Source organism: Anoplolepis gracilipes, chromosome 7, assembly GCF_047496725.1.
Source record: "Anoplolepis gracilipes chromosome 7, ASM4749672v1, whole genome shotgun sequence".
In the NCBI taxonomy this organism is placed as follows: domain Eukaryota; kingdom Metazoa; phylum Arthropoda; class Insecta; order Hymenoptera; family Formicidae; genus Anoplolepis; species Anoplolepis gracilipes.
In genome coordinates, this window is record NC_132976.1 from 12,877,265 (window position 1) to 12,901,373 (window position 24,109).

At 31.4% G+C, this 24,109-nt stretch overlaps 3 protein-coding genes across 8 annotated transcripts; 2 read left to right on the forward strand and 1 right to left on the reverse strand.

The window, feature by feature from the left end:
• The first annotated feature begins 841 nt into the window (after positions 1-841).
• On the forward strand, positions 842-13,807 carry LOC140667499 (patched domain-containing protein 3-like). Of its 5 annotated transcripts, none has more exons than XM_072895515.1 (12): positions 842-2,416; positions 7,430-7,676; positions 9,713-9,783; positions 9,865-10,080; positions 10,413-10,990; positions 11,204-11,827; positions 11,986-12,116; positions 12,202-12,363; positions 12,458-12,728; positions 12,989-13,110; positions 13,187-13,358; positions 13,429-13,807. In XM_072895515.1, the coding sequence occupies exons 1-12, from the start codon at positions 2,265-2,267 to the stop codon at positions 13,452-13,454; spliced, it is 2,772 nt and encodes a 923-aa protein (XP_072751616.1). In that variant the 5' UTR covers positions 842-2,264; the 3' UTR covers positions 13,455-13,807. The 5 variants fall into 5 exon arrangements, with proteins under 5 accessions (XP_072751616.1, XP_072751617.1, XP_072751615.1 ...); XM_072895516.1 differs by having other exon boundaries at positions 10,413-10,656; positions 10,795-10,990; positions 13,187-13,807; XM_072895514.1 differs by having other exon boundaries at positions 13,187-13,807.
• Positions 12,761-15,025, reverse strand: LOC140667501 (pre-rRNA-processing protein TSR2 homolog). Its single transcript, XM_072895523.1, has 4 exons — positions 14,814-15,025; positions 14,556-14,670; positions 14,208-14,289; positions 12,761-14,138 (listed from the first exon to the last, which is right to left on the reverse strand). Exons 2-4 carry the CDS (start codon positions 14,622-14,624, stop codon positions 13,816-13,818), a joined length of 474 nt encoding a protein of 157 aa, XP_072751624.1. The 5' UTR covers positions 14,625-14,670; positions 14,814-15,025; the 3' UTR covers positions 12,761-13,815.
• A 6,943-nt stretch (positions 15,026-21,968) lies between these two features.
• LOC140667764 (uncharacterized) lies at positions 21,969-24,085 on the forward strand. Of its 2 annotated transcripts, none has more exons than XM_072895989.1 (3): positions 21,969-22,268; positions 23,248-23,767; positions 23,901-24,085. In XM_072895989.1, exons 2-3 carry the CDS (start codon positions 23,332-23,334, stop codon positions 24,068-24,070), a joined length of 606 nt encoding a protein of 201 aa, XP_072752090.1. In that variant the 5' UTR covers positions 21,969-22,268; positions 23,248-23,331; the 3' UTR covers positions 24,071-24,085. The 2 variants fall into 2 exon arrangements, with proteins under 2 accessions (XP_072752090.1, XP_072752089.1); XM_072895988.1 differs by lacking the exon at positions 21,969-22,268 and adding an exon at positions 22,275-22,402.
• Positions 24,086-24,109: the final 24 nt, after the last annotated feature.

The following is a 24,109-nucleotide window of genomic DNA, read 5'->3' on the forward strand; positions in this document are numbered from 1 at the left end:
AGTGACTCTTAATTAAATTTTAAGTTTAAAAATATTTGATTTATCTGCTTTTTCAAATGTCATATTATGATAGAAAACTATTTTTTACTGAAAGCAAACTATCGTAAATTGCGAATTGCAAATATTTTTTTTACTGTATCATCGTGGATGATAATTATTTTGACGTTATTTTAATGTATGTAATTTGACGCCGAAATAACTTTTGCTGTCTAGATTATTATATTTATATTTATATCTAGAACACGATGAGAAATTACATTTTGTTTTACGTTTGCGGTTTTCTCGTGCCAAGATTAACATTTTGCTCACTCATTTACGCACTCATTCAGTGCACTTGTATCACAAGAACTCTTTCTTCATTCTCTCTGCACATTCGGAAGTAACAATAAAACTCGGTGCACATGTACTTCCGTATATACTTATCCGGCATACATTTATCTCACATACATATACCATTACGTATATACGAACGTATCATAACTTTACTGATATTTAGATTTTCGACCATAATATATATAAGCAATAGTATGTTGTATTTTAAAATATTATAAAAAATATTATAAAATATTTAAAATATTTAAAATATTATAAAAAAAATATTATAATATAAGAAATTAATATAAAAATTTATTACATTTTATTTGGAATACACACAATTCTAAAGAACTTTTTATAGTTATCACAAATAATCTCAGACAGCACATATCCTTAAAAGATTACTTAAAATGACTTAAAAAAGTCTCATTGTCTTTTAGATATTTTATGTTGTTGTGCCGCTGCGGGAGAGCGACACGGGTTCGAGATTTGCCGAAAGGAACGGAGGACCAGAGGAGTTCAATGACGTGGGGTAGAATGACGTAGTCTGGTTTAACAGATATGCGTCTTTTAATTCTATAATTCTTACAAGATCCTTTTCTTTCTCCACTCTCGGTTATCGGATGCTCGATTCCTTACTATCAATGAACTTAGATTGTGTAATTCGTGACTGGCTGGTACAACTCTCGATAAATCTAATTCACTGTCGCGACTGCCTGCTGAAGTAGCGATTATTCTTAATTCGTTTTACGACTACCCGCTGCAGTTATGGTTATTCTTGATTCACTTGACGACTGCCCGCGCGTCTGAGCGCGGGTGGATTTTTTATATTGTTGAGTGACCGTGCTAAAATTCGGTCGGGTTGCTTAATTCGCGCGGAGTGCAAGCGCAGCGGGTCCAAAGGTCGGACTTCCTCGCTTGCACCCTTTCGTAATCTTCGCCGCGGTGTTCCGGCTTCCCGTATCGGGTTCCGCGCGCGGATCGCTCTGTCAGCGGTACGCGCGGTCAACGCTCTAATCGCGGTATGCGAATATCGTTTATTCTGCGTTCTTTATTCCGCTTTTATTTCGCAATCGCTTTCATTATTAATTATTTATTATTACTGGTTATAGTTGATTAATTATTTAATATTAATTGGTTATAGTCTATTGGGCTATAACAATGTCACTTACGCGCGAAATAAGCTATTGTGTCTGCATATATGTATGAATCAGCTATTAAGTAATAATCACAATAGAGAACTAGACATCGATTATTTTTGGAGTCTGCCGACTGTTGAGCGGGGGAATAGCCTTATATATATTGGTGTTTAGTACAGTGCTTGACCATGTACGACGGTGTAACGTGTATTCTTTTGTATAACTGACAATAACCACGAAGTCCATAAAATTCGTTTTTGTTATTGAAACTGAATTGAAACCCACCGTTTGTTTCAGAAACTGTTCGAGTATATTTATGAGCAGACGACTGAAAAACGAGACCGTTCAGATCAGACATCTCTCGACAAACGGTTACGTAAGCCTGTGATCTTCACAGCGATACAGATTCCAATACAGTAATACCTCAAATCAGCAAAGAATGTATATCGTTTGCAATAATTATAGCAGCGTGAACGAACGTAAAAAAAATCGCATTGCACAATTTATAAATAAGATACCGTCAAAAAAGTGATTAGTCTCAACACCACTGATGAAATATTGTCTGTCATAATCATCTGTCATGGTCAACGTATATACCGTCAACTGTCAACTATGTACATTTACGTAACACACGTGCACAGCGTATATCCCGCCACCCGACCCCGACAGATTCAACGCTACTGTGATGGTACTAGATCGCTCGGGAGCGAGCAGCGAGTCAGTCAGTGAGTTAGTCAGTCAGTCGGTGACACAAAGAGCAACCGCGAGAGCGCCAGTCAACAATCGAACGCGGTAGCGAACATTGCCGAAATGGAGGCGTGTGGTGGTGATGGTGGTCGACCAACGACGGCCACATCCACAGCCGACTACGACGAACGGAGTGAAACGACCATTGTCACGTGGAGTCGCTGCAAGGAGCTGCTGCTCGACTTTCACTTTAATGTCGATCGGATATTTTACCGGTGAGTGTGTGATGCGGAAGTACGCATAGTCGTGTTCCCCCTTTCCCGCCCTTCCACCTCCCCGGAAGCCTGCAATAAATGGGCGCGGGAGAAAGGGTTTCCCGCACCCCATCGCTCGATTCCTGACTACCGTTCGTAGTCGCAAGAACGCGTTGTTTATCACTCTCCACGTTTCTTTATGGAGCGCCGAGTTCAAGGAGATCTATTCGGTTTAGCTACGTTTTCGATCCTTAAAGAGGAACTGTCAATACTGGATCAGCTAACAATAAGTTAATAAATTTAATACATTTCGAGATTCGTGAATTTGATATTGCGCAAAGCGCACACTTTTAGACTTTTAAAATATAAAATTAATAATTAATTTTTGAATTAAAGATTTGTTCTGTAGAATATAATTTAATTAATCTCACAATTGTAAATATCATTCTATCAAACTAAATTTTTTGTAGTGATTGTATATCACGAAAATTTTATATAGTGACTACACAAAACTCTATGAAAATAACAACTTAATTCTACACACGGCAGATTTTTACTTTAACTTATAAATTATTATTTTATATTATTAATATATTATATTATTATATAATTTATATGTTAATATAATATATTATATTATATTATATTATAAATTATAATATAATATATTATATTAACATATTTTATATTATTTTATATTATTAATTATTAGTTTAAAAGGTGCTAAAAGTGTTTTGCGCAATGTCAAATTTATAAATGTATTAGATTTATTAACTTTTAACGTAGCTAATTCGTATAGTTTCTCCTTAATCTCTTTCATTTCTCTCCTTCGATATCTGATTGTAAACGTGCTACTGGTTAATACCTGATTTATTCCGTTTCAAGAAGATGTGATGTAGCAGAGCTAAAAAGAGCAGTCTTGAATTCTTGATTGGTTGGGTACAGTATATGTATGTGCCGTGAACTGTGGAGTTTGCACGTTATCTGTAATTTGAATGAAATAAATATATTCAAGTCTGTCTCTCTTTCAGAGAAAAAAACACACATCAGACTACAAAAAGTATGAATAAAATAGAAGCAGAGAGGAGAGAGAGAAGAAAGAGAAAAACAGAGAATAGTGCAGTATTGCAGTAGTAAAATCTTTTTGTATATTTAATTTTAAGTAAATTTTACATTATCAAATATTTTTTACAATAATTTAAAAAGTTACTACAAAAAATGATATTTAATGTTAAAAATTGGAAACTTTTTTCTTCGAAAAAAAAAAAAAATAATCCAAAAATTATTCAGAATTAATCCAGAACAATATCAAAATCCGTGTTGATGCAATATACGAAATTAATCATAAATCAGTGTACAAATCAAAATACATAATGCAAATATTAATTTGCATATATATGTGCTTTTATTCTGATTCTGTCTTTTTTATTTACAGTAAGTTAACGGAGGGCAAACGATTTCATAAGATAAACGAGATTAATAGATTAACATAAGCAAACAATTTGGATTAAAGAGACCTTCGAAAAGAAACAAAGAATCTTGATAAAGTCAAAGGTTTCGCTCAAAAGGTTTCTTTAATCCTTTATTTGCTATACCTTCTTTACCATTTTCAGGTAGAACAGAAAGTCACAAGTCACAATAATATCAAAATACGTCAAAAAATGACAAAAAATGATCGAAAGTGAATTTTTGTAGTCATATGACATCATTTGATGTTGCTTTGATATTATTGTGACTTTTTGTTCTACTTGGGCTATTAGGTAACAAATGATTGATAGATCTTTCTTGAATTTAATACTACGAAAAGTAATGATGTACTCTGAACACTTTGTCTGATACAATTCTCGGAAGCTGCGACGTTGCATTTTATATGGATCAGAAGAAGTATGCGTAATAAAAATATATTTTATATGAAAGATAGAAAAAAAAAACACAATCAAAGTGTAGCTAATTATTTTAACTATCAAATTATATCTTAATTATCAGGAAAAATTTATATACGGATAAAATACGTTAAATTATTTACGTTTAATTATTATTATTTAATTACACATTATTATCATAAATAATTTCGCGATAAATATTAGTGGCAATGCGTTATACACCTGCTGCGTTATCGATCTTTAAGACGACCAGGTGCGATTTCAAATTCTTATCATTATCATTTTGCGATTCAAAGAAAATCTCGAAGACAAAGAATAAATTAGCTTCAAGTTTGTCAAAAATTTGTTTTCAACATATTTTTGAGATCATGTATAATTAAAATCATATATATTATAATTTATGTATAATTATAAATTTATAATATACATAAATTAATATTTTACCATTAAACATGATATTATTCTTTTTCTCTTTTTTATTATTTATTATATTTAAAAGTCATCAGAAAGATTATTTCAATTTAAAAATTATTAATGACATATTATGATTATGTCTAATATATCATGATTAGGTGTGACTATCAAAGACTCAAATGTTTTTTTACATTATAAGACATTACAAGTCTTTTTCTCGAGTCATCGAGATAATCAGTCTCAAATAGATCGTCATGTATATATTAACTGTTACTAGGTTAATAAAAACTACTTTTAGCCAATTTTCGCAACGTCATAAGATTGCTGCGCTTTATTATTCATTGCCAATCAAACAAATTCCACAGCTAGAGAGTTCCGTTAAGCAAATTATGTTGTGGAAAAAATCCAATGAAAATTCTTTAATCATTTCTGTAGAACTTTTCGAGATCTGCTAGTGTAATATTACTAGAATTCTTGAATTCATAATATTAGGAACATTGTTGTAAGCGCTAAAATTGTGCGCATGTAGCAAAAATTATATAAGTACATGAAGCAAAAGTTAAATAAGTATTATATATAATTACAAAATTTTAAATATGAGAAAAAAAAGGAATTAAATTGGCAATTATAAGAATGTAGATAACATTAAAAATATTTGTACTTATAAAAATATTTATAAACAATATTATTTTGTGGAATTTTAAGATTTATTATAGTTTCTAAAATGTTTTATATGTAGATTTACTTTTACATTTTTTTCGAAAGTTAATTTGTAAATAAATGTTTAGATTAATGTATATATGTTTAGATTAATGTATGTATATGGAGATGTACTGCAGTATTATTGTTCTTAACAACTGCCCTCAATATGTGTACATACATAATTTCATTTTCTAATAATCATAAAGATTGTCATAAAGAATAGTCAAGTATTCTTCTTTAAAATTTTGATTTTACTTTGTCATTATATTAATATCTAATTTTTTCTTTATATTTGTACATACATATCCGCATACAAGATCCCAGAAACTGTTAATTTTTAACATATATGTCATTTCATAACTTTTCGAAATCTTGCAGTTCTTGGTTTTTTTTATTTTATGAGAAACAATCTAAAAAATTTTATCGATTTTTGCACATAAGCGTTTTTTCTTCGTCACTATTTAACGATTTATTAGTAGCTTAAGTGGCTTAAATAATAGCTGACTCGAGACTTAAGAAAGAAATTAAGTCTTATCATGAGAAAATCTGTTTGCGTGTGACCCTCATCTTGAATCATCTAATTATTAATTAGCCGCACAACTGGAAACAAGTTTCAAAGTCTTTGAAAATCTTTTGAAGTTCATAATTTTAAGACTTAAAAATATTTTTCGAAAATAAAGGGATACAATATCTATATAGATCTATCAAAATATCTATGTATAAATTTGGCATAATTTAATGAGAATTTTTTACCGATTATTATAAATACGTATATTTTAACTAATAAAAATATATTTTTACTAATAATAATAATACATAATCGTTTTTTATAAATATTAAAAAATCTAATGAATCCAAGCAAAAATAACAAAATATCGATAATTAAATATGTGAGTTAATATCAATATTGACAATAATGGGTCATTTATATTTTTGTTTCTGTCTTATTTGATTCATGGCCGCAGCTTATCGCTTATCATTGTCTCTCACGATCGTAAATGAATTAAATTTATATGATTTAATGTAAGCTGTCTGATTGTGAGTCTAACGTTATATTCAGTTTTAATGACATTTCTTTTCAACGATAATATGACAAAGTTGATGCTTTAGCGAATTAATTTTTATTTATTTAATTGCTCTCTTATTTTTTACAGGATGGGCCAAATAACTTTGTTACAAGTTATCTTCTCCGAAACTATTGAAAATATGAAATTTAATTTTCTTTTACATTAAATGGCACACAGGGGCTGATTACTTGGCTTGTAAAAAAATTTTATGGAGGCAAAAAAAAGAACCTTTTATTTTTTTAATGGAACGGGGTACAATTTTTTTATATTCAGATAGCTCTCATCAAAATTAATAACACTTATTTGAAACATTTTTTTATTTTACACTGTTAAAGATTATGGAAAAATTCAATTTGATTTTCTGCATACATTCAGAGACATATTCTAACAAGAAAAAGTATAGAAGTGTCCTCCTCCGATTTTTTGATGCGCTTTAAATATGTTGTAATTTAGGTCAAAATAGCAAACACGTATTTTTTTATACGTGCTTTTTCAACCGTTCAGGGCGTAAAACACCTTCTTGAAAAAAATCGATTTTTATATTTCTGAGAAAATAAACGTCGAAATAATAAGGGATATAAAAAAAAAGTTTTGAATAAAAATTTTATAGTTTTTAATGTACTTTAAAATTGCATAATCAGATTTTTTGAAATCCTCCCTTTCCCCCTTCAATTTTTAAAAACTCTGATTATGCAGTAAAACTAATACCCCGTTCCATTTAAAAAATAAAAGGTTGTCTTTTTTGCCCTCCTAAAAGCACCCCCATAAAATTTTTTTACGTACTATGTAGTCAGTTTCTGTGTGTCATTTAATGTAAAAAAATTCAAGTTTATATCTCTTATAGTTTCCGAGAAAATAGCTTGTAACAAGTTATTTGGCCCATCTATATTTAATATAGTTTATATTATTTTTTATTTAAATGTATCTTGCAATTTTTTGTTATCTTTGTTTTCCTGCATCTTCTTCAGGATCGGATTTAATATAGCCACAAAGCCATGGCTTTGGTTAATTATGTCCTTTTGCCTAAATCTCGTTTGTGGCTTGGGATTGTTACTTTGGAAGGAGGAAATCGATCACCTTGAACTCTACGTGCCGATGGAATCTATAGTTCGTAAGGATGCTACCTGGGTAAAGAAGCACTTTCGGGACGATCTTAGGCACGAAAGCATCATCATCGCTGCCCCCAACGTGTTGGATCCCGAAGTGCTGCGATCGGTACATAGGCGATCATGAATTATACGAGTATCAACGAAGGTTCTTTTCCACATTAATGCACAATTCTCTTCGCGGTAGTTACAATTATTATCATATTTGTCAATATTTTCATATAAAAAAGTTGACATTGTATTTTCATAAAATTTCTGCAAAGCATATCAGTCTTTAATATGCTTTTAAGGTGTAAAAATCGATTAGCAATCTCATTTCCCATCAAAGGATCGTCTTTTTATATACATATTTTAAAAAAATAAAATTAGCTATTATATATACACACATTATATCAAAATTTCTTATGTAATGTATATACATAGTTAATCTAATTAACATTCATATTCATGATTCGTTATATACAAGGTGTCTCATAACTAATGAGCCAACGCTCGTGAGTGGGTAGAGTACAGTGAACTAAACAAAAAAGTATTAAATCATTTTGCGATTTTCGCAATAATTATTAAAATATTAATTAAAAATGCTTAGCGAACAATATTATACATATCTACAAGATGTCTGGTAATAATCGCCCCAACTCTCTAGGGCTGATAGAACAGGTCAAATTGAACATAAAAGTCCTGTATCATTTTGCAATTAGCACAATAATTATTGAACTATTAATTAAAAACGCTCAGAGTATGCTGAGCGCTATATACGGCGCGCGCTCATATCCTGAGCGTTTTTAATTAATATTTTAATAATTATTGTGAAAATCGGAAAATGATACAGGACTTTTATGTTCAGTTTGACCTGTTCTATCAGCCCTAGAGAGGTGGGGCGATTATTACCGGACATCTTGTACATATGTATAATATTGTTCGCTAAGTGTTTTTAATTAATATTTTAATAATTATTGTGAAAATCGTAAAATAACCTAATACTTTTTTGTTCAGTTCACTGTACTCTATCCGTTCACGAACGTTGGCTCGTTAGTTGTGAGACATCCTGTATATATATAGAATGTTTCAGACCACCCGTTCATCCCTTTTATTTTGAAAAGAGGTGATGCTAAGAAGTTGCGAAGATATATTTATCATGAAGTTTTGGAAACCGCTCAGAAATACCGGAAACAGGGCGGCAACTCAAAAATTTTAAGTTGCAACATGGGGCAACATGGGTATCGTTGGATAGAGCTTTTAAAAGGAAACAACTTTTGTTTAAAAAAAAATGATATCTTTTATTGTTACCAATAAACAAAAAATATTTGCAATTATTATAACGCTCGGAAATGATCAAAAATTAATTACAAATGTTCAAAATGCCTGCCATCTTGATGGAGACACCTTTTCATCCTTCGTCTCATGCTGTTAATTGCCCTCAAGACATCTGCAGAAGTAAAAGTTGGTTAATTTTGCGCCTTGCAATTAATGATAAATGCGCCGAATAACCGTTTTGTTGAAACTACATTACAAATCATTCGTGTTTATGTTTGTTCGTCTTTGGTGATTCATATCACGAGTTTGACTCATATGTTTATGTTTGGCTATAATCCGCACCAAAATATCGATATTTTAAGATAATTTAGAAGTTCGAGTGTTACAATTATTGCAAACATTTTTTAATCATTTCTCTCTAATGCTAAGTGATATCAAATTTTTTTTAAAACAAAATTGTTTTTTTTTTAAAGCTTTATTTAACGAAACTCATGTTGCCCCATGTAATTTAAAATTTTTGAGTTACCCCGTTTTCGGTATTTCGGAGGGTTCCCAAAACTGAAAGTATCACCATCAGAAATTTCAGATAGGCTTTCATAATAAATATATCTTTTTCAACTTCTTAGCATTACTCCTTTTCAATATAAAAGGGGTGGTCTGAAACACAATGTATATGTACATATATATATATATATATATATATATATATATATATATATATATATATTTTATATTTATTTGAATATATTTTTTTAATAGACACTTAAAAAAGGCACATTACAAAGTATCTATTTTGTTTCAATCATATTTCGATCATAATGGTCATTCATTGTGGATTTGTTAATTATGATTTGCTTAATGTCGAAATAATTGATTATTTAATTGTAGATTCAAGACATCGAAAGAGATGTGAAAAGCATAGTCATAAAGAATAACACTTGGGAAGATATATGTGCTGGGTAAATTTTTTTTACGTATATGAAAATATAAAGATTATTATGATTGAATTTACTCGAAACATTTACGTTTTTATATTACAGATATTTTACATGGTTCCAAGAAGACGATAAATGGGAAACTATGGATAAATCCGAGTTTCCTGACGAATATCTGCCTATTATAAACAGTATGATGACAAAAGATCCTTGTATCTATAAATCGCTCTTGAAGCTATGGCAGAAGAATAATAAAAAAAATATTGATAAATTAACGAAGACACAGATACTGAAGGACGTTACTATGACTTTGCAAAATAAGTGAGTTCCTGCGAAACTTTACATAACGAAATTGATGCTATTGAATCGCTCAAAACATTAAGATAAAATTTCATATAATTTGTAAAATATTGTAAATTAATGTCTCTTGCATTTTCATAAAAAAAACGTTCTGTTTTTTAATAAAAGTTACTTAGTTTTGTATAGTTACATTCTTCATATCGATTGAATTTCGTATTTTTTTTAAGTTTTATTTGATGAAATAGGCTAGTTGATGTAGTAGCACACACACACACACACACATATATATATATATATATATATATACACATGTCTTTTTATTTATTCCTTATATATTAATTCACTCCATGCAGAAATACCAAAGACATACTATCCGATATCGCTCCATTACTGGCGGGTATCGAGTATGACGTGAACGGGAAAGTGAAGAGCGCAAAGGCAACGTTAATGTACTGGTTGCTAAAGGATACTAATCTACACTCACCAGAATGGGAGGTTGAATTCATCAAGAGGGTATTACATTCGAATCGCACCCTACCGCCGGGCATGGAGATTTACGCGGTGACTCTGCGCAGCTACCAGGACATGCTGCACCAGGTAGTCAACAGTAACATGACTGTGCTGTTTTGTGGTATGTCACTGATCACGATCTACGTAATCGTGATGATTGGTCGGTGCAACTCAATGCAACAACGGATATATCTTTCTCTCATGGGCATTTCCGTGGTCGGTCAGGCTCTCCTGTCGTCCTACGGAGTGTGTTTCTACATGGGATTTTTTTATGGACCGGTGCATCCGATTTTGCCATTCCTATTGCTCGGCATCGGCGTCGATGACATGTTTGTCATCATGCAGAGCCTCGAGACTACATCGGAAACGAACAAGTCCGCGGACATTTCCACCCGTATTGCGAAGGCCATTCAAGTATCAGGTGCGATGTAGAACTTGGCAGGCTCGACGTAAAAGAAGATAGAAATAATATATACATATCATCGTCTGTCGAATCGCGTGTTATGTGTCCAAAAACTTTGAATACGTATAGAGACTAAAAATACGAGAAGTTACACACGGGTTTATGCGCGCAAATCATTAAAGTGTGATAATCCTATATACATTCAACTGATATTTTTGCTCGCGTTTGCAGGTATGTCCATCACCGTGACATCTTTGACCAACATGGTAGCCTTTGCTATCGGCATGACGACGGTGATGCCGTTCTTGAAATCCTTCTGCATGTTCGCCGCAATGGGTATACTGTTTCTTTACATCTACGAGATCACATTCTTTGTCAGCTGTCTGGTGTACGACGAGAGACGATTGGCAACGAAAAAGGATGGTTGTTGTTGCCGGCCGCGTTCCAATTGGCGACCGAATGAATGCAGTAAGCGGAACTTTCAGCGGCTCATCTTCGAGAAATATATCGGTCCTTGCATGATGAAAACATCTGTGAAAACGATCACCCTGCTAGTCACCGCTTCCTTGTTATGTCTCAACATATGGGCGATATTTCAGTTGAGTCAGAACTTCGATCCGCTCGTTTACCTGAATCAGGAATCTTACCCCGTACAATTTCACAATAAATTGAAAGAACACTTTCCTAAGTACGGTAAATATGTCAGCATATATGTGACAGGCGTGGATTATTATGAGGATCGTCAAGCGTTGATCCAGCTGGTAGACATTCTCAAACAAAATCCGTACATCAATAATCGTACTCTCGATCCATGGTTCATAGCGTACCAAGAATGGTTGAACACTACTGGGAAAGGTAATTTAATTCATATCGGAACGACATAAAGTAAAATTTAACTATTAAAATCATGTAATAAGAATAAATATAATCATCTTAAAAGAAATTAAACTATAAAATATAGCATATATTTTTTCTGTAAATATGTTGTTTATTAATATATTATCTTTCATCAGCACAATATATTGAGGATAAAGATGAATATTATAATATTCTCACGGAATATCTCCTGTTCACGGTAAAGGGCCAAGCATACATCCAGGATATAAAATTCAATAAGTTGCCATTCAATAATTATAACATCACAGTACGTAAAAGAGACTGATACGTCCTATATCTTTGCAAATGTGTAACATTTTTTTCTCACACAGAAAAATGCTTGACCATTTCAGACATCAAAGATTCCAGTGCAACACATCCCCATTGGTACAACGTCTGATCAAATAAAGGCTATGCAATCACTGAGAGACGCTGTGAAAAGCGTGAATTTTACTCAGGGATACGAATACATCGCGATTTACTCGTTAGATTACATAACATGGGCATCGAACAAGGTAAATAAAATTTTGTTTTGAAACTTTTTAGTTCGTCAATCAAATATGTATGTTGTTAATTAATTAAATTGATTAATTAATTCAATTTACGCAGATTATTGGTGAAGAATTAATCAGGAACTTGACTCTAGAAATAATAGCGGTAGGAATAGTGACGTTAGTGCTACTTAGAAACTTAATGGCATCGTTTTGGGTAATGTGTTGCGTGTTATTCACGCTCATCGATCTTCTGGGTTCGATGTACTTCTTAGGATTGACTGTCGAAATCTCTTCGACTATTATGATCCTGCTTTGCGCAGGTTTGGCAGTTGATTACGCCGCACATATTGGACTGGAGTTCATACGCTCGAGTGGCAGCAAACAAGGTTACTAATGATCACATATGTATACATATATATTGAAAGTAAAAACATATTTTTATTCGATAAGCTTTTTTTATCAGTATTTAAATAAAAATAAAAATTTATTTAAGTTAATTAGAGATTATGATTAAAAATTTATTGCTAAACAGATATTTAATTTTTTTAACACTGAATAAAATAGATATTTCTTGATTGTAATATTTCTTATAAAGAATATTATGTCTAAGGGATTGAGACCTTTAATATTGTTTCTTATCTCGTAGAACGAGCATTGACAACGCTTAACGTTATTGGACCGGCTGTGTTGAATGGTGGTCTAAGCACATTCCTCGCCTTTGTTCTGCTAGGTTTCAGCCAAGCTTACGTTTTTATGACTTTCTTCAGGGTACAAATTATAACGTTCTCAAAAACACAATTTTAGCGAAATAAATCGAAATACAATAATTTTGTATCTGTTCCAGCTATTCACATCAGTAGTACTGTTTGGTTTATTTCATGGTTTGATATTTTTACCAGTGATATTAAGCTTGGCGGGACCCAGCGAGAGAAAGCAAAAATCTAGTCTGAAAAAGAATCAAGATACACAATATCACAATGGCTATTTTACCGTCCGTCTGTCCCAAAACGGCAGAGGTAATATCGTTAAGATATTATTAAACATATTTTTTTTAGAACAAAACAGATTTTTATTTTTCTTTTGCAGATATAGAAGACACATTTGCTAAATGATATTTAGCAATGCTTCAAAAGGCTGCTTAGATAAAACATTTTTCTAGATAATTTTGTAGTGCTGGAATTCGTATGATTGAGGGATGAATGCACACATGTGGTGGTGCGACATAACATATGTGCTTGTACCTCTTTTTGTCTCTCTATGCCTTCCTGTGTCTTTCCACTTTTATATATATAAATACACACATATATGTGTGTGTGTATATATATATATATATATATATATATATATATATATATATATATATACATATATATACATATATATACATATATATACATATACATACATACACATACATACATATACAAAGAAGAAAAACACTAAGTAAAGGTATCTTTTGTACAAAGTTGAAAGTTATTTAGCTCGCCTATTTGTGACTACTGTCCATCCATCGTTTTCCTGTTCATTTTCATCCATATCCATATCTTCATCTGAGCTACTTTCCTGTTTTACTGGCAGTGGACAAGTAGATCGTTCACAGATAAACCAAGACTGTAGTGGTGGTAATTTCTCAAATTCCATTTTTGCTGTGGATTCATTGCCCTCTAAGCAATATTGATAAAACCTTAATAATTCCTCTGCTACTTGTGCAGCGCTGTTATCTTCCAGTTCTGTGTTAAATTGTTCATCCATATAAACCTCTAATTCAGCAGCAATCTGATCGCTGGTTAGTCCCTCTACAGAAAAGCATAGATGTAATTTATAATGTCATTCTTACTTAATAAGAAATAGTAAAAGCAACTGACCATTCATGTACAGTACTTCTGTTGTATATGGACAAAATTCTATTGCTTTTTCTATCGAACCCATGCCATGATCTACTGCCAACTAAAAATAGATAAAGGTTTAAAATTGTGGGACTTTATTCTCTTAACTTTATTGCAATGTATTTTTTGATGCTTTAAATAAATAAAAATTAAGAGATTTTATTAAAATTTGATAAGCGAATGAGGATAAAAATAAGTACTGCATAAAAGATGCAACTAAAACAAAAAGATTATGCTTTTAACTTGCAAAAAAATTGTTTATTAAAAATTTACAAAAATTTTTTTTTGTTAACGTTAACATGAGACTGCAAAGAGTATAAAACTTACCTTCAAAGCTGTCCAGTTACTAAAAATACGTTGAGTAACCGATAGAAAAAATGACTTAGTATGTTCCATTTTTAGGTTAACTTAAATTGATACACATGAGACACCTACGGATCTTCTATAGACACAAGTATGTGTTTATATGAGTTAATACAACTTAAAATCCATTAATGTGATAAGGTATAAAAAATAAACGCTATTAAAAATTGTACATGTATAATACGCTATTTATGGAGCATGAAGTGTGTGCTACAAACTAACCTACTCTAGGTGTACGAAATCCAAAGAGTAAAAGAAACAAGAGACAAGAGGGAGCATACGGCTCGAGCTCATATATGTAATACTACTATCTCTGCGTTTGAATTTCACTGCCAGTAAACTGCCAGTACTAAAAATCTATAGTTTACGTTATATACACTATACATTTCTTAGTACTGGCAGTGAAATTCGAACGCAGAGTATATTGCTAACATTCATAAGAGGAAAAGAAAAAAAAGATACGTTAAAAAGAGACAAATATAGCAGGAATTTCTGCTGTGCTGCGCATGCGTGATGTCTATAGAGGCGTGATTTATACGCGGCTTGTCGAGAGATATGAATAGGCACATATATATATATATATATATATATATCAGCACATGCGCACATTGTACAATATTCCTTGCTAGAGCGAGACACGAAGTATCGTCCGCACCGTAATGTTGGCTACAGTTTCTCGACTTCCGTTAGCAATATAGTAGTATTACATAGGGTGCGTTCCTTTTGGACGCTTACACGCTTAAAGCGCTTATAAGCATTGCTTACGCTATTCCATTTGGAGTTATAAGCGCTTCTAAACGCATTAATGACGTCACTGTGACGTCATAACTCGTGCTCACAAATGCTTATTTCATCGAGGTAGGGCAGCAAAAGCGTGAGCGCTTACAGCGCGTGAGCGTTCATATGGAGCGCACCCGTGGTATCGCATGGTGAATAGAAAAATGGATTTAAATTGTAATGTGATTAATATATGATTAATATATGATTAATAACTGAAATGTGATTTAAATTGTACATCGATATATGATGGTAAAATCTTTTTTACGTAATTCTTTAGGCGTAATATTGCAGTTTTTTCGCGATACTTATTAAGAATTAAAAGAATGTTTTCTACTTCTGTATTAAGTTTTAAAGAATCTCCATCGTCATCAAACAATATTTCGAACATTATTACTACTTACTTTAATTAGCGAACACAAAAGAACAATCTGTTTTTCCGCCATTTTGACATGCTCACGATGCTTATGCACCTAAAAGTAACAACTTTCCGTTTGCAATTTTAAGCGCTTAAGCAGCAAACGGAACGATTGAAAATAGCGCTTATAAGCGTGAGCGCTTATAGCGCGTGAGCGTTCATATGGAACGCACTCATATATGCTCGAGCTAAACGGACGGAAATGCCTATATATACCAGCATAAAAGTGGACACTCAGGGTGCGTTCGGGGAACTCGCTATCACACTACCAACGCGAACGCTACCAAAAATGTTCGCGGAGCCAATAGCGTGATAGCGGTGACAAGTTCTATGAACAGCAATAGTGTAGCATATTACTAATTTCAAACCTAACTAAATACTATTTCACATTTTAGGTATGATTTACTAATATTAATGATTTTTTTTTTCGAAGAAAAAAAGTTATATTTTGATATAAATATTTATAAAATATTTAAATAATTATTATAAATATCTTGTAAATATTTTATAAAAAAAAACTTTGGGTTTTAAGTTCCTAGCTTTCGCCTTCGAGACTTTTATCAAACCTTTATTTCCTCATACACTATACCTATTACATTTTAATATCGTATATCTATAAACTTAAACCTAATTAACCTAATGGGTTTGAAACCCATGTGAAAAGTACATGCTGAGAAAAAACGTCTAGGTAGGAGTTCATGGGGACGGGGCTTTGCCCGGGGGCAATTCCCCATGCTCTCCCACATAAAAAAAAAAATAACAAAACTTGACGGCCTGAAAACTACCAAGGCTAACCGTACTGCATAAAGTTTCAAGATAAAAATTTGCAATGAGTTAAATCTCATTTTGCACAAAATCGCAAACCCATATGGAATCATATATACTAAAAAATGCGGTAACAAAGGATATTATTTGAAAGTAACATTCAAAAAGAATATATTTAAAAATATATATAATTATATATTCAAAGATATAAAAACATAGAAATATGAAAACAAAAATATAAAATATAAAATAAAATATATACATATAAAAAAAAAATATATATATATATAAGATTAATATGCTTGTGTGTAAAACAAAATAAATGTACAAGCTTAAAGAGATGTTAAGGATTCGCTTTTTTTCATTGAATTGCGATAAGTATCTCTGAACTATTGAAACAAAAAATGTTGCGATCATTAACAGAGTAGATTTATTTCCCTCAATTTTTTTGGATCCTACTTAAATTGTATATAGCATCAGTAAATTATCTTTTTAATAAACTTTTAGCACGTTTTAAATAAATAAATGAAAATGTCAGGATAAAGGTTAGGTAGGATAAATATCATGATAATACAACTTAAGCCGTGATGACACTATAGGTTGCGGGTTCGGTTGTGGTTGGGGTTACTGTTGGACATTGGGAACCAACCAATCATAGCAAAGGTTGCTTTGCTATGATTGGTTGGTTCCCAATGTCCAACAGTAATCCCAACCGCAATCGAACCCGCAACCTATAGTGTAATCACGGCTTTATATTCACGATGTAAATTAAACCGTCAAAAAAATTAAGAGAAAGCACTGAAAGATTCAACCTTTCCGACAATTAATAAATTTTAAATTAAAAAAATAAAAACTGATCCGGATACATGATGTAAGAATACATATGTTCTTACATCATGACCGGATAGATTTAAAATGGCGAAAAGTAAAAAGTCAGATAGGATATAGTTATAAAGTATACGTATATATATCACAGACTTCTATATACAGGGTGTCCCCGAATTGGCGGATCAACTCTCGTGGGTAGATAGAGCGTGTAAAACTGAAGAAAAAAATCTTATATCATTTTGATAAATTCGCAATAATTAATGAGATATAAATTAATACAGATCGGCCAATCCATGCCAGTATAAGCGCACGGCGCGAAGAAACCTCTCAGTTGTTACTTGATACTAGGCGCGTGGCAAGATATAAACGCAGCGCGCAGTGTACGTGTCTCTTTCAGTATATCCTTTGTACGTCCTTTGTAGAGCGGTCCGCCTACTGTCTCGCTGCGCGCCTAGTATCAAGTAACAAGTAGGAGGCTTCTTCGCGCCGCGCGCTTATCCTGACACGTATTGGCCGATCTTTATTAATTTATATCTCATTAATTATTGCGAATTTAGTAAAATGATATAAGATTTTTCTCTTCAGTTTAACACGCTCTATCTACCTACGAGAGTTGATCCGCCAATTCGGGGACACCCTGTATAACTAGACTGCTAACTCCGGCAAAATACATAACACCGAAAAGTATGTACAAAACTTATGTGTATGCGTCATCATTAGTAGGATGACAGTCACGCTGATTGGTTGAATTTAAAGCAATGTCACTCACCACGAGTTTTCTATAGTAGCCATATTATATATCTATCCCCTCCTTTTCTCTATCCTACTAATGTTGTACATATTTTTCGGGGTCACTTTTTAGGTCTAATATATAAGGAAGTTAGCGGTATAGTTATAGTATAGAAGTCTGTGATATATATAGAGTCTGAATTATATGAAAAATAAAGCGTTATTTTTATCGCAAAATGAATGCAGTCGATAAAGTAGAAAATGTTTTTCGAACATAATAAAACCATAGATATCAGAAGATAGAGATGGAGCGTGAGTTCGCGGGGGTAAAGTCTTTTCGTGGAGGGCGACGAGATAAACTGTGAACACTTTCTATTGGATGGAATGATGCGCATGCGTAATGGCGTTTAATACGAAATAGAACTCCTGCCCACCGGACGCGGAAATGCTGGCCGTGCGACAAAAGAGAACGCGGTAGTCAATTAATTTATTATAACTGATGAATTTATTGACTATCGCGTTATTTTTTGGCGCGCGGCAAGTATTTCCGCGTCCAGTAGGCAGGAGCTCATATTCTAATATCTCTGATTGCTAGTATTACACAGCTATATATGTTTAATAAAAACAGTCATCGAATTTATTATATTTTACGTTAAAATGTCTTTTTTTTAATAATAAATAATACCATGATAAAAGGGTCACTAATAATAATTATTATTTTAAATTTTATTGCAAACTTTTATTCAAATTCAAATAATTGCAATCGATATATTCTTAATGGAGACTTTATACATATACACTTTATTATAAAAGATATATAGTATAAATATTATTACAAGCTTGTTTATACTTATTGGTAAAGTACATAGTCATATATAAGATACACTCCTTTAGGAACATAGTCATAAGATATAGATATAAATATAATAATACTTATTCTTTAAGAACATAAATATACTGCAAAGTTAAAAAATATATTAGTTATAATTATATATGTTAGATAAAGCTCGTTAAATTTATAATAAATTTTACAGACAACTTCATTAAAGTAAATAGTATAGATCAAACACTTTTTACAATAGACATTTGTATATGTCTATGTTTTTTACATACCTTTAAACAATACAATTTTATTAAATAAATGACGTTTGCTTTTAGATTTATCTATAGAATTTAATGTTATATAATGTAATCTGATTTTGATATAGTTTTGAGCAATGGCCCGAATTAAATGTACAATATGATTTTCTAAAGGAGATTGATCAAATGTATGCTCTCGTAATGAATAAAATAAATTAGTATCAAGGAACGATTTCAACACATCATTAGTAATATATGTTTCATAAAATTTTTTAGTTATAAATCCATTTGTGCTTACATACATGAATTGCATGTCTTATTATTCTTTCGCATTTATTACAAATTGTAATAACGTCTTTTGATGGTTGTATTAATGCTCCTTGTCTAATATTTTTTACATAAATCAAATTATTATTATTAGTGACCCTTTTATCATGGTATTATTTATTATTAAAAAAAGACATTTTAACGTAAAATATAATAAATTCGATAATTGTTTTTATTAAACATATATAGCTGTGTAATACTAGCAATCAGAGATATTAGAATATGAGCTTCTTCCCACTGGACGCGGAAATACTTGCCGCGCGGCAAAAAATAACGCGATAGCCAATAAATTCATCAGTTATAATAAATTAATTGACTACCGCGTTCTCTTTTGTCGCGCGGGCAGCATTTCCGCGTCCGGTGGGCAGGAGTTCTATTTCATATTAAGGGTCGACAGGACCGACGAGCAAACTCCGAATTGATATTGGAGACCTCGCGCGGTGGCAATGCGAAACTCTGGTTTCAAGATTGCTAACGCTTAAAAATGAAATCTGAGTTTCATATATAGGTGTGTGTACATACGTATACGTACAAACACCACTGTTTTTGGTTTTGCTCGCGCGGACACATATAAGATAGAAAAGGATCGCGCAATTGCGCTGTTCTTGTTCCTTCTCAAGCATATCGGATTACCGAGATACGGCCTGAAAATCCTTTTTGGCCTTTCGTAGCAGAAAGCAGTAATGCAACAAGACTAACGGGCGCCCAGTTTTTGTAAATTTTATATTTACATATGTAAATACCTGTATATATCTGTTCAAATTGTAGTTAAAATTACATGTACGATAAAATATTGTAAAATGCTAAATAGTAAGAGTAGAATAATAAGTAACAAAATGAATTAATATACAATACGTAAAACCTGGGCCCCTATTAGACTTGGCAATTTACTGCTTTTTCGCTATCAATATACTTTATGCTTTATGTATTATCTGCACGTTAGAAAGACAAAAATAAAACCTATATTTTACATTTACTTTTGATTATAATGATATTGTGTGTCAATATTTACTCCACTAATAGCGTTAAAATATTTATGAATAAAATATATATATAAATATATTATTGAGTACAATACATTACCTTTTTTTTTTGAGGGGAAAATGCTTTATGCATACCCCACCGGCCGTTCCGGAGGGATTATGTGAAACTCGCACCCATTAAAAACTCCTTTTAGCGCTTATCTAACAAAATTTTTCGCGCCTCTACTTCCCAAGCGATTCAGGATGTCATTGATCAATATAAATAAAAATTACAAATATCACATTTTTATTATGACTCTTTATATATTTTAGCCGTAATATTGTTCTTGTAAAATCATAGGTCGTATCGTACAGATGATATATATAATAAAATAATAAAATATTGATAGCGAAAAAGCAATAAAATGCCAAGTCTAACAGGCTCCCGTGTTCTACATATTATATGTTAGTTTACTTTGTTAGCAATTATTCTATTGTTATTATTCATCATCATCGAACAATATTTTATCGTATATATAATTTTAACTACACTTGGACATATATATACATATATGTACATATACAAATATAAATTTCACAAAAAGTGGGCGCCCATTAGCCTTGTTACATTACTGCTTTCTGCCACGAGAGACCAGAAAGCATTTTCAGACCGTATTTTGACCGATATGTTAGAAGAACAAGGATAACGCGATCCTTTTTTATCTTGTCTCACGCGATGCTGCTAACATGATTTCTGTTAGCTGTACTTTAGGTGCAGATAGCGATATCCGCTTCTACAATATTTAGCTCATAAAGAAGTTATATTTCTTCGTGAAGCTTTTTTTATATATTCTTTATATAATAACGCAGGTCGCGACAGAGCCAGATTTTGCATTTTTGATTCTAAAACATTTATAATAAATTGATTTCAAATTCAAGGCGCAGCTACACCTGACCGCGGTAACTCGCGATCAGCAGCACATTTTTGGAAATTTTATTTCGATCTTTTTCTCAAAAAATCGCTCTGTAGCGACCTGCGAAATATCCTACTGATTACGAATATCACAATTTTATTAAGATTCTCTTTGTATTTTGGCTGTAATACTGTTTTTGCGAAATAGTAGTTCACAGCCGGCCGATAGGAGTCTCTACAGTGCCTCCTGTCGACCCTTAAACGCCATTACGCACGCGCATTCCATCCAATAGAAAGTGCTCACAGTTTACCTCGTCACCCCTCCCTCAGTGGCTTCACCCCCCTTGTCTAAATACTGGGTTCATGGTCCATCTCTATCTTCCGATATTTATGAGTAAAACTAGAGGCGCGTTCCGATATTCACTGCCAGTACTGAAAATCTATAGTGTACGTGACGTAAATTGTAGATTTTCAGTACTGGCAGTGAATATCGGAACGCGCCTTAGATAAATAAACTCTGTTTATTTATGATTGGTCTAGAAAACCCAGGTCTGCGAATCATCGATCGAACGCAGCGGCACATGCGCGCGCGAATCACCGCTAAGTAAATTTCTTTTTTATTTATTTTATAAAAAACCGAGATCCGACAAATGTTTTAATTATGATAATCGTGACCGACAAACGATTGCGCTTCGATTGCGCTATAGATCAATTAAAAATAATCAAAATTTAAAAAATTACCGCTAACTTCACATTGAATTTTTTTTTTATTTCTCCTAAACGAAAATCCGACAAACGTTGGAATTAATTCAATAAACACCGACAAACGATAAGAGAAATTATTAAAAAATCAATTTCAGGGAGCCAACTTCACAGAGGTCTGAATCTGGCTTCTCTAATACATAGGTCTTTAGTTTTTAGTCTAGTGTTTATAGAAGTCTGTGTCTGTGGTATAAACTGTGGTCGAAATTCGATTAATTAGAACGAAGAATCATTCTTTAAAGCCGAAATGGTATCAAATAAGATTTACTGTATATTATTAATATTATTAATGTATTATTATATTAGATTCAAAACCTATTTTCAGTCGAACATATATTCATGGAAAGTTAAAATTAGGTTATTTTGACATACATTTGACTGAATTTACTCTCAATAATCAAATCTGCTTCATTTAAAAACATTACGATTAAGATCTAATTAACGTTTTCAAATAAATGGTTTGAACGATCTAAAGTTGATTAATAATGTTATTGCATCGTCTCTGCCAATAAAAGATTTGAATTCATAATCAAATAATTGAATAATTGATTAATTAATCTGAGATGAATCAAAACCTATTCATCTGAAAACACTATAAATTTCTAAAAAATGTAAAAAATTAATTTAATTATTATATTGTATACACCTAAAATGTGTTTTGAAAAAACAATCGCAATTATGAGTCGTAAAATGTATACATTTTGAATTATTAATATAATTTTCAGCAAATTTAAAAAATGCTTTAAACACTGTAGTAACAAAATTCAAAACAAAATTGTTTATCTCATTTTATGTTCTGCATTTTTCATTATATGTATTTTTGATATGCATTTTTATATCACATGCATTTTATATATGTGTACATATATGTTATTTTCTTAAATGTTTTCTATATTTTACGTATAAAATTAAGAATAAAATTCTATCTCAAATTTTATCATGAATTATTGACAACACTAGGTTTAATACTATAATATGAAATTTTTGTTGTATCAAAATGCTGCTAGCATAATTCTGAAGAATCTGCTAGCAGAATTTTGAATGTGCTAGATATAAATAATACACATATGTTAATCTTTTTTTTTATATTTACAGATAAAATTTATTATTGACAATTTAAAAAAGAATATCTTATATATTGTATTATAAATCTGTAAAAAATATTACAATAAATGAAACATGAGTTGTCAGAAAGGAAATAGTAGTCGATCAAGACCACAAAAATATCAGAATCATACAGCTTTCAAAAATGATTTACATGACAACTCTAAGAAAATAAAGTTTATTAATAGTATTGAAATCGTAAATGTTTGTGAGCGTTGCAAACAGATAATAGAATGGAAGATCAAATACAAGAAATACAAAGCACTTAAAGCACCAGTAAAATGCATAAAATGTGAACAAAAAACTGTGAAACATTCTTATCATAATATCTGTTTGCCTTGTGCTAAGAAGAATGAAATTTGTCCAAAATGTGGAAAGAAAGAAGAAATTGTAGAAGTAAAGTCTAATATGGAAGAACTAATTAAATTGGATGAAGAATTTAAATCAATTTTAAAAACGTTATCAGAGAGAAAACGGAGGATGTTTTTACGTTACATGAATCAACAATTGAGTATGTAGTTTGTATCTGAAGTATTAAATCGTTAAATAAAAAATATAATTTATACATAAATAATAATATATAAAAGTAATGTATATAATTTCAAATACATAATAATTTTTATCTTACTTTATTTTTATTTTAGCAAAAAATATAAAAAATAAACAACATATATCTGGATTAGATACAGATACAAATGAAAGTAATAGCAAAAACAAAAATGAGGATAAAATAGATTCCAAAGAAAGAGAGGATTTATTAATAAAATTGAAATCGTTAGCTATTACAGAAGAGGAAGATGATAACTTTTATTGAAAGTAAAGATAATTTTAATAATGATTGATTATGTAATAA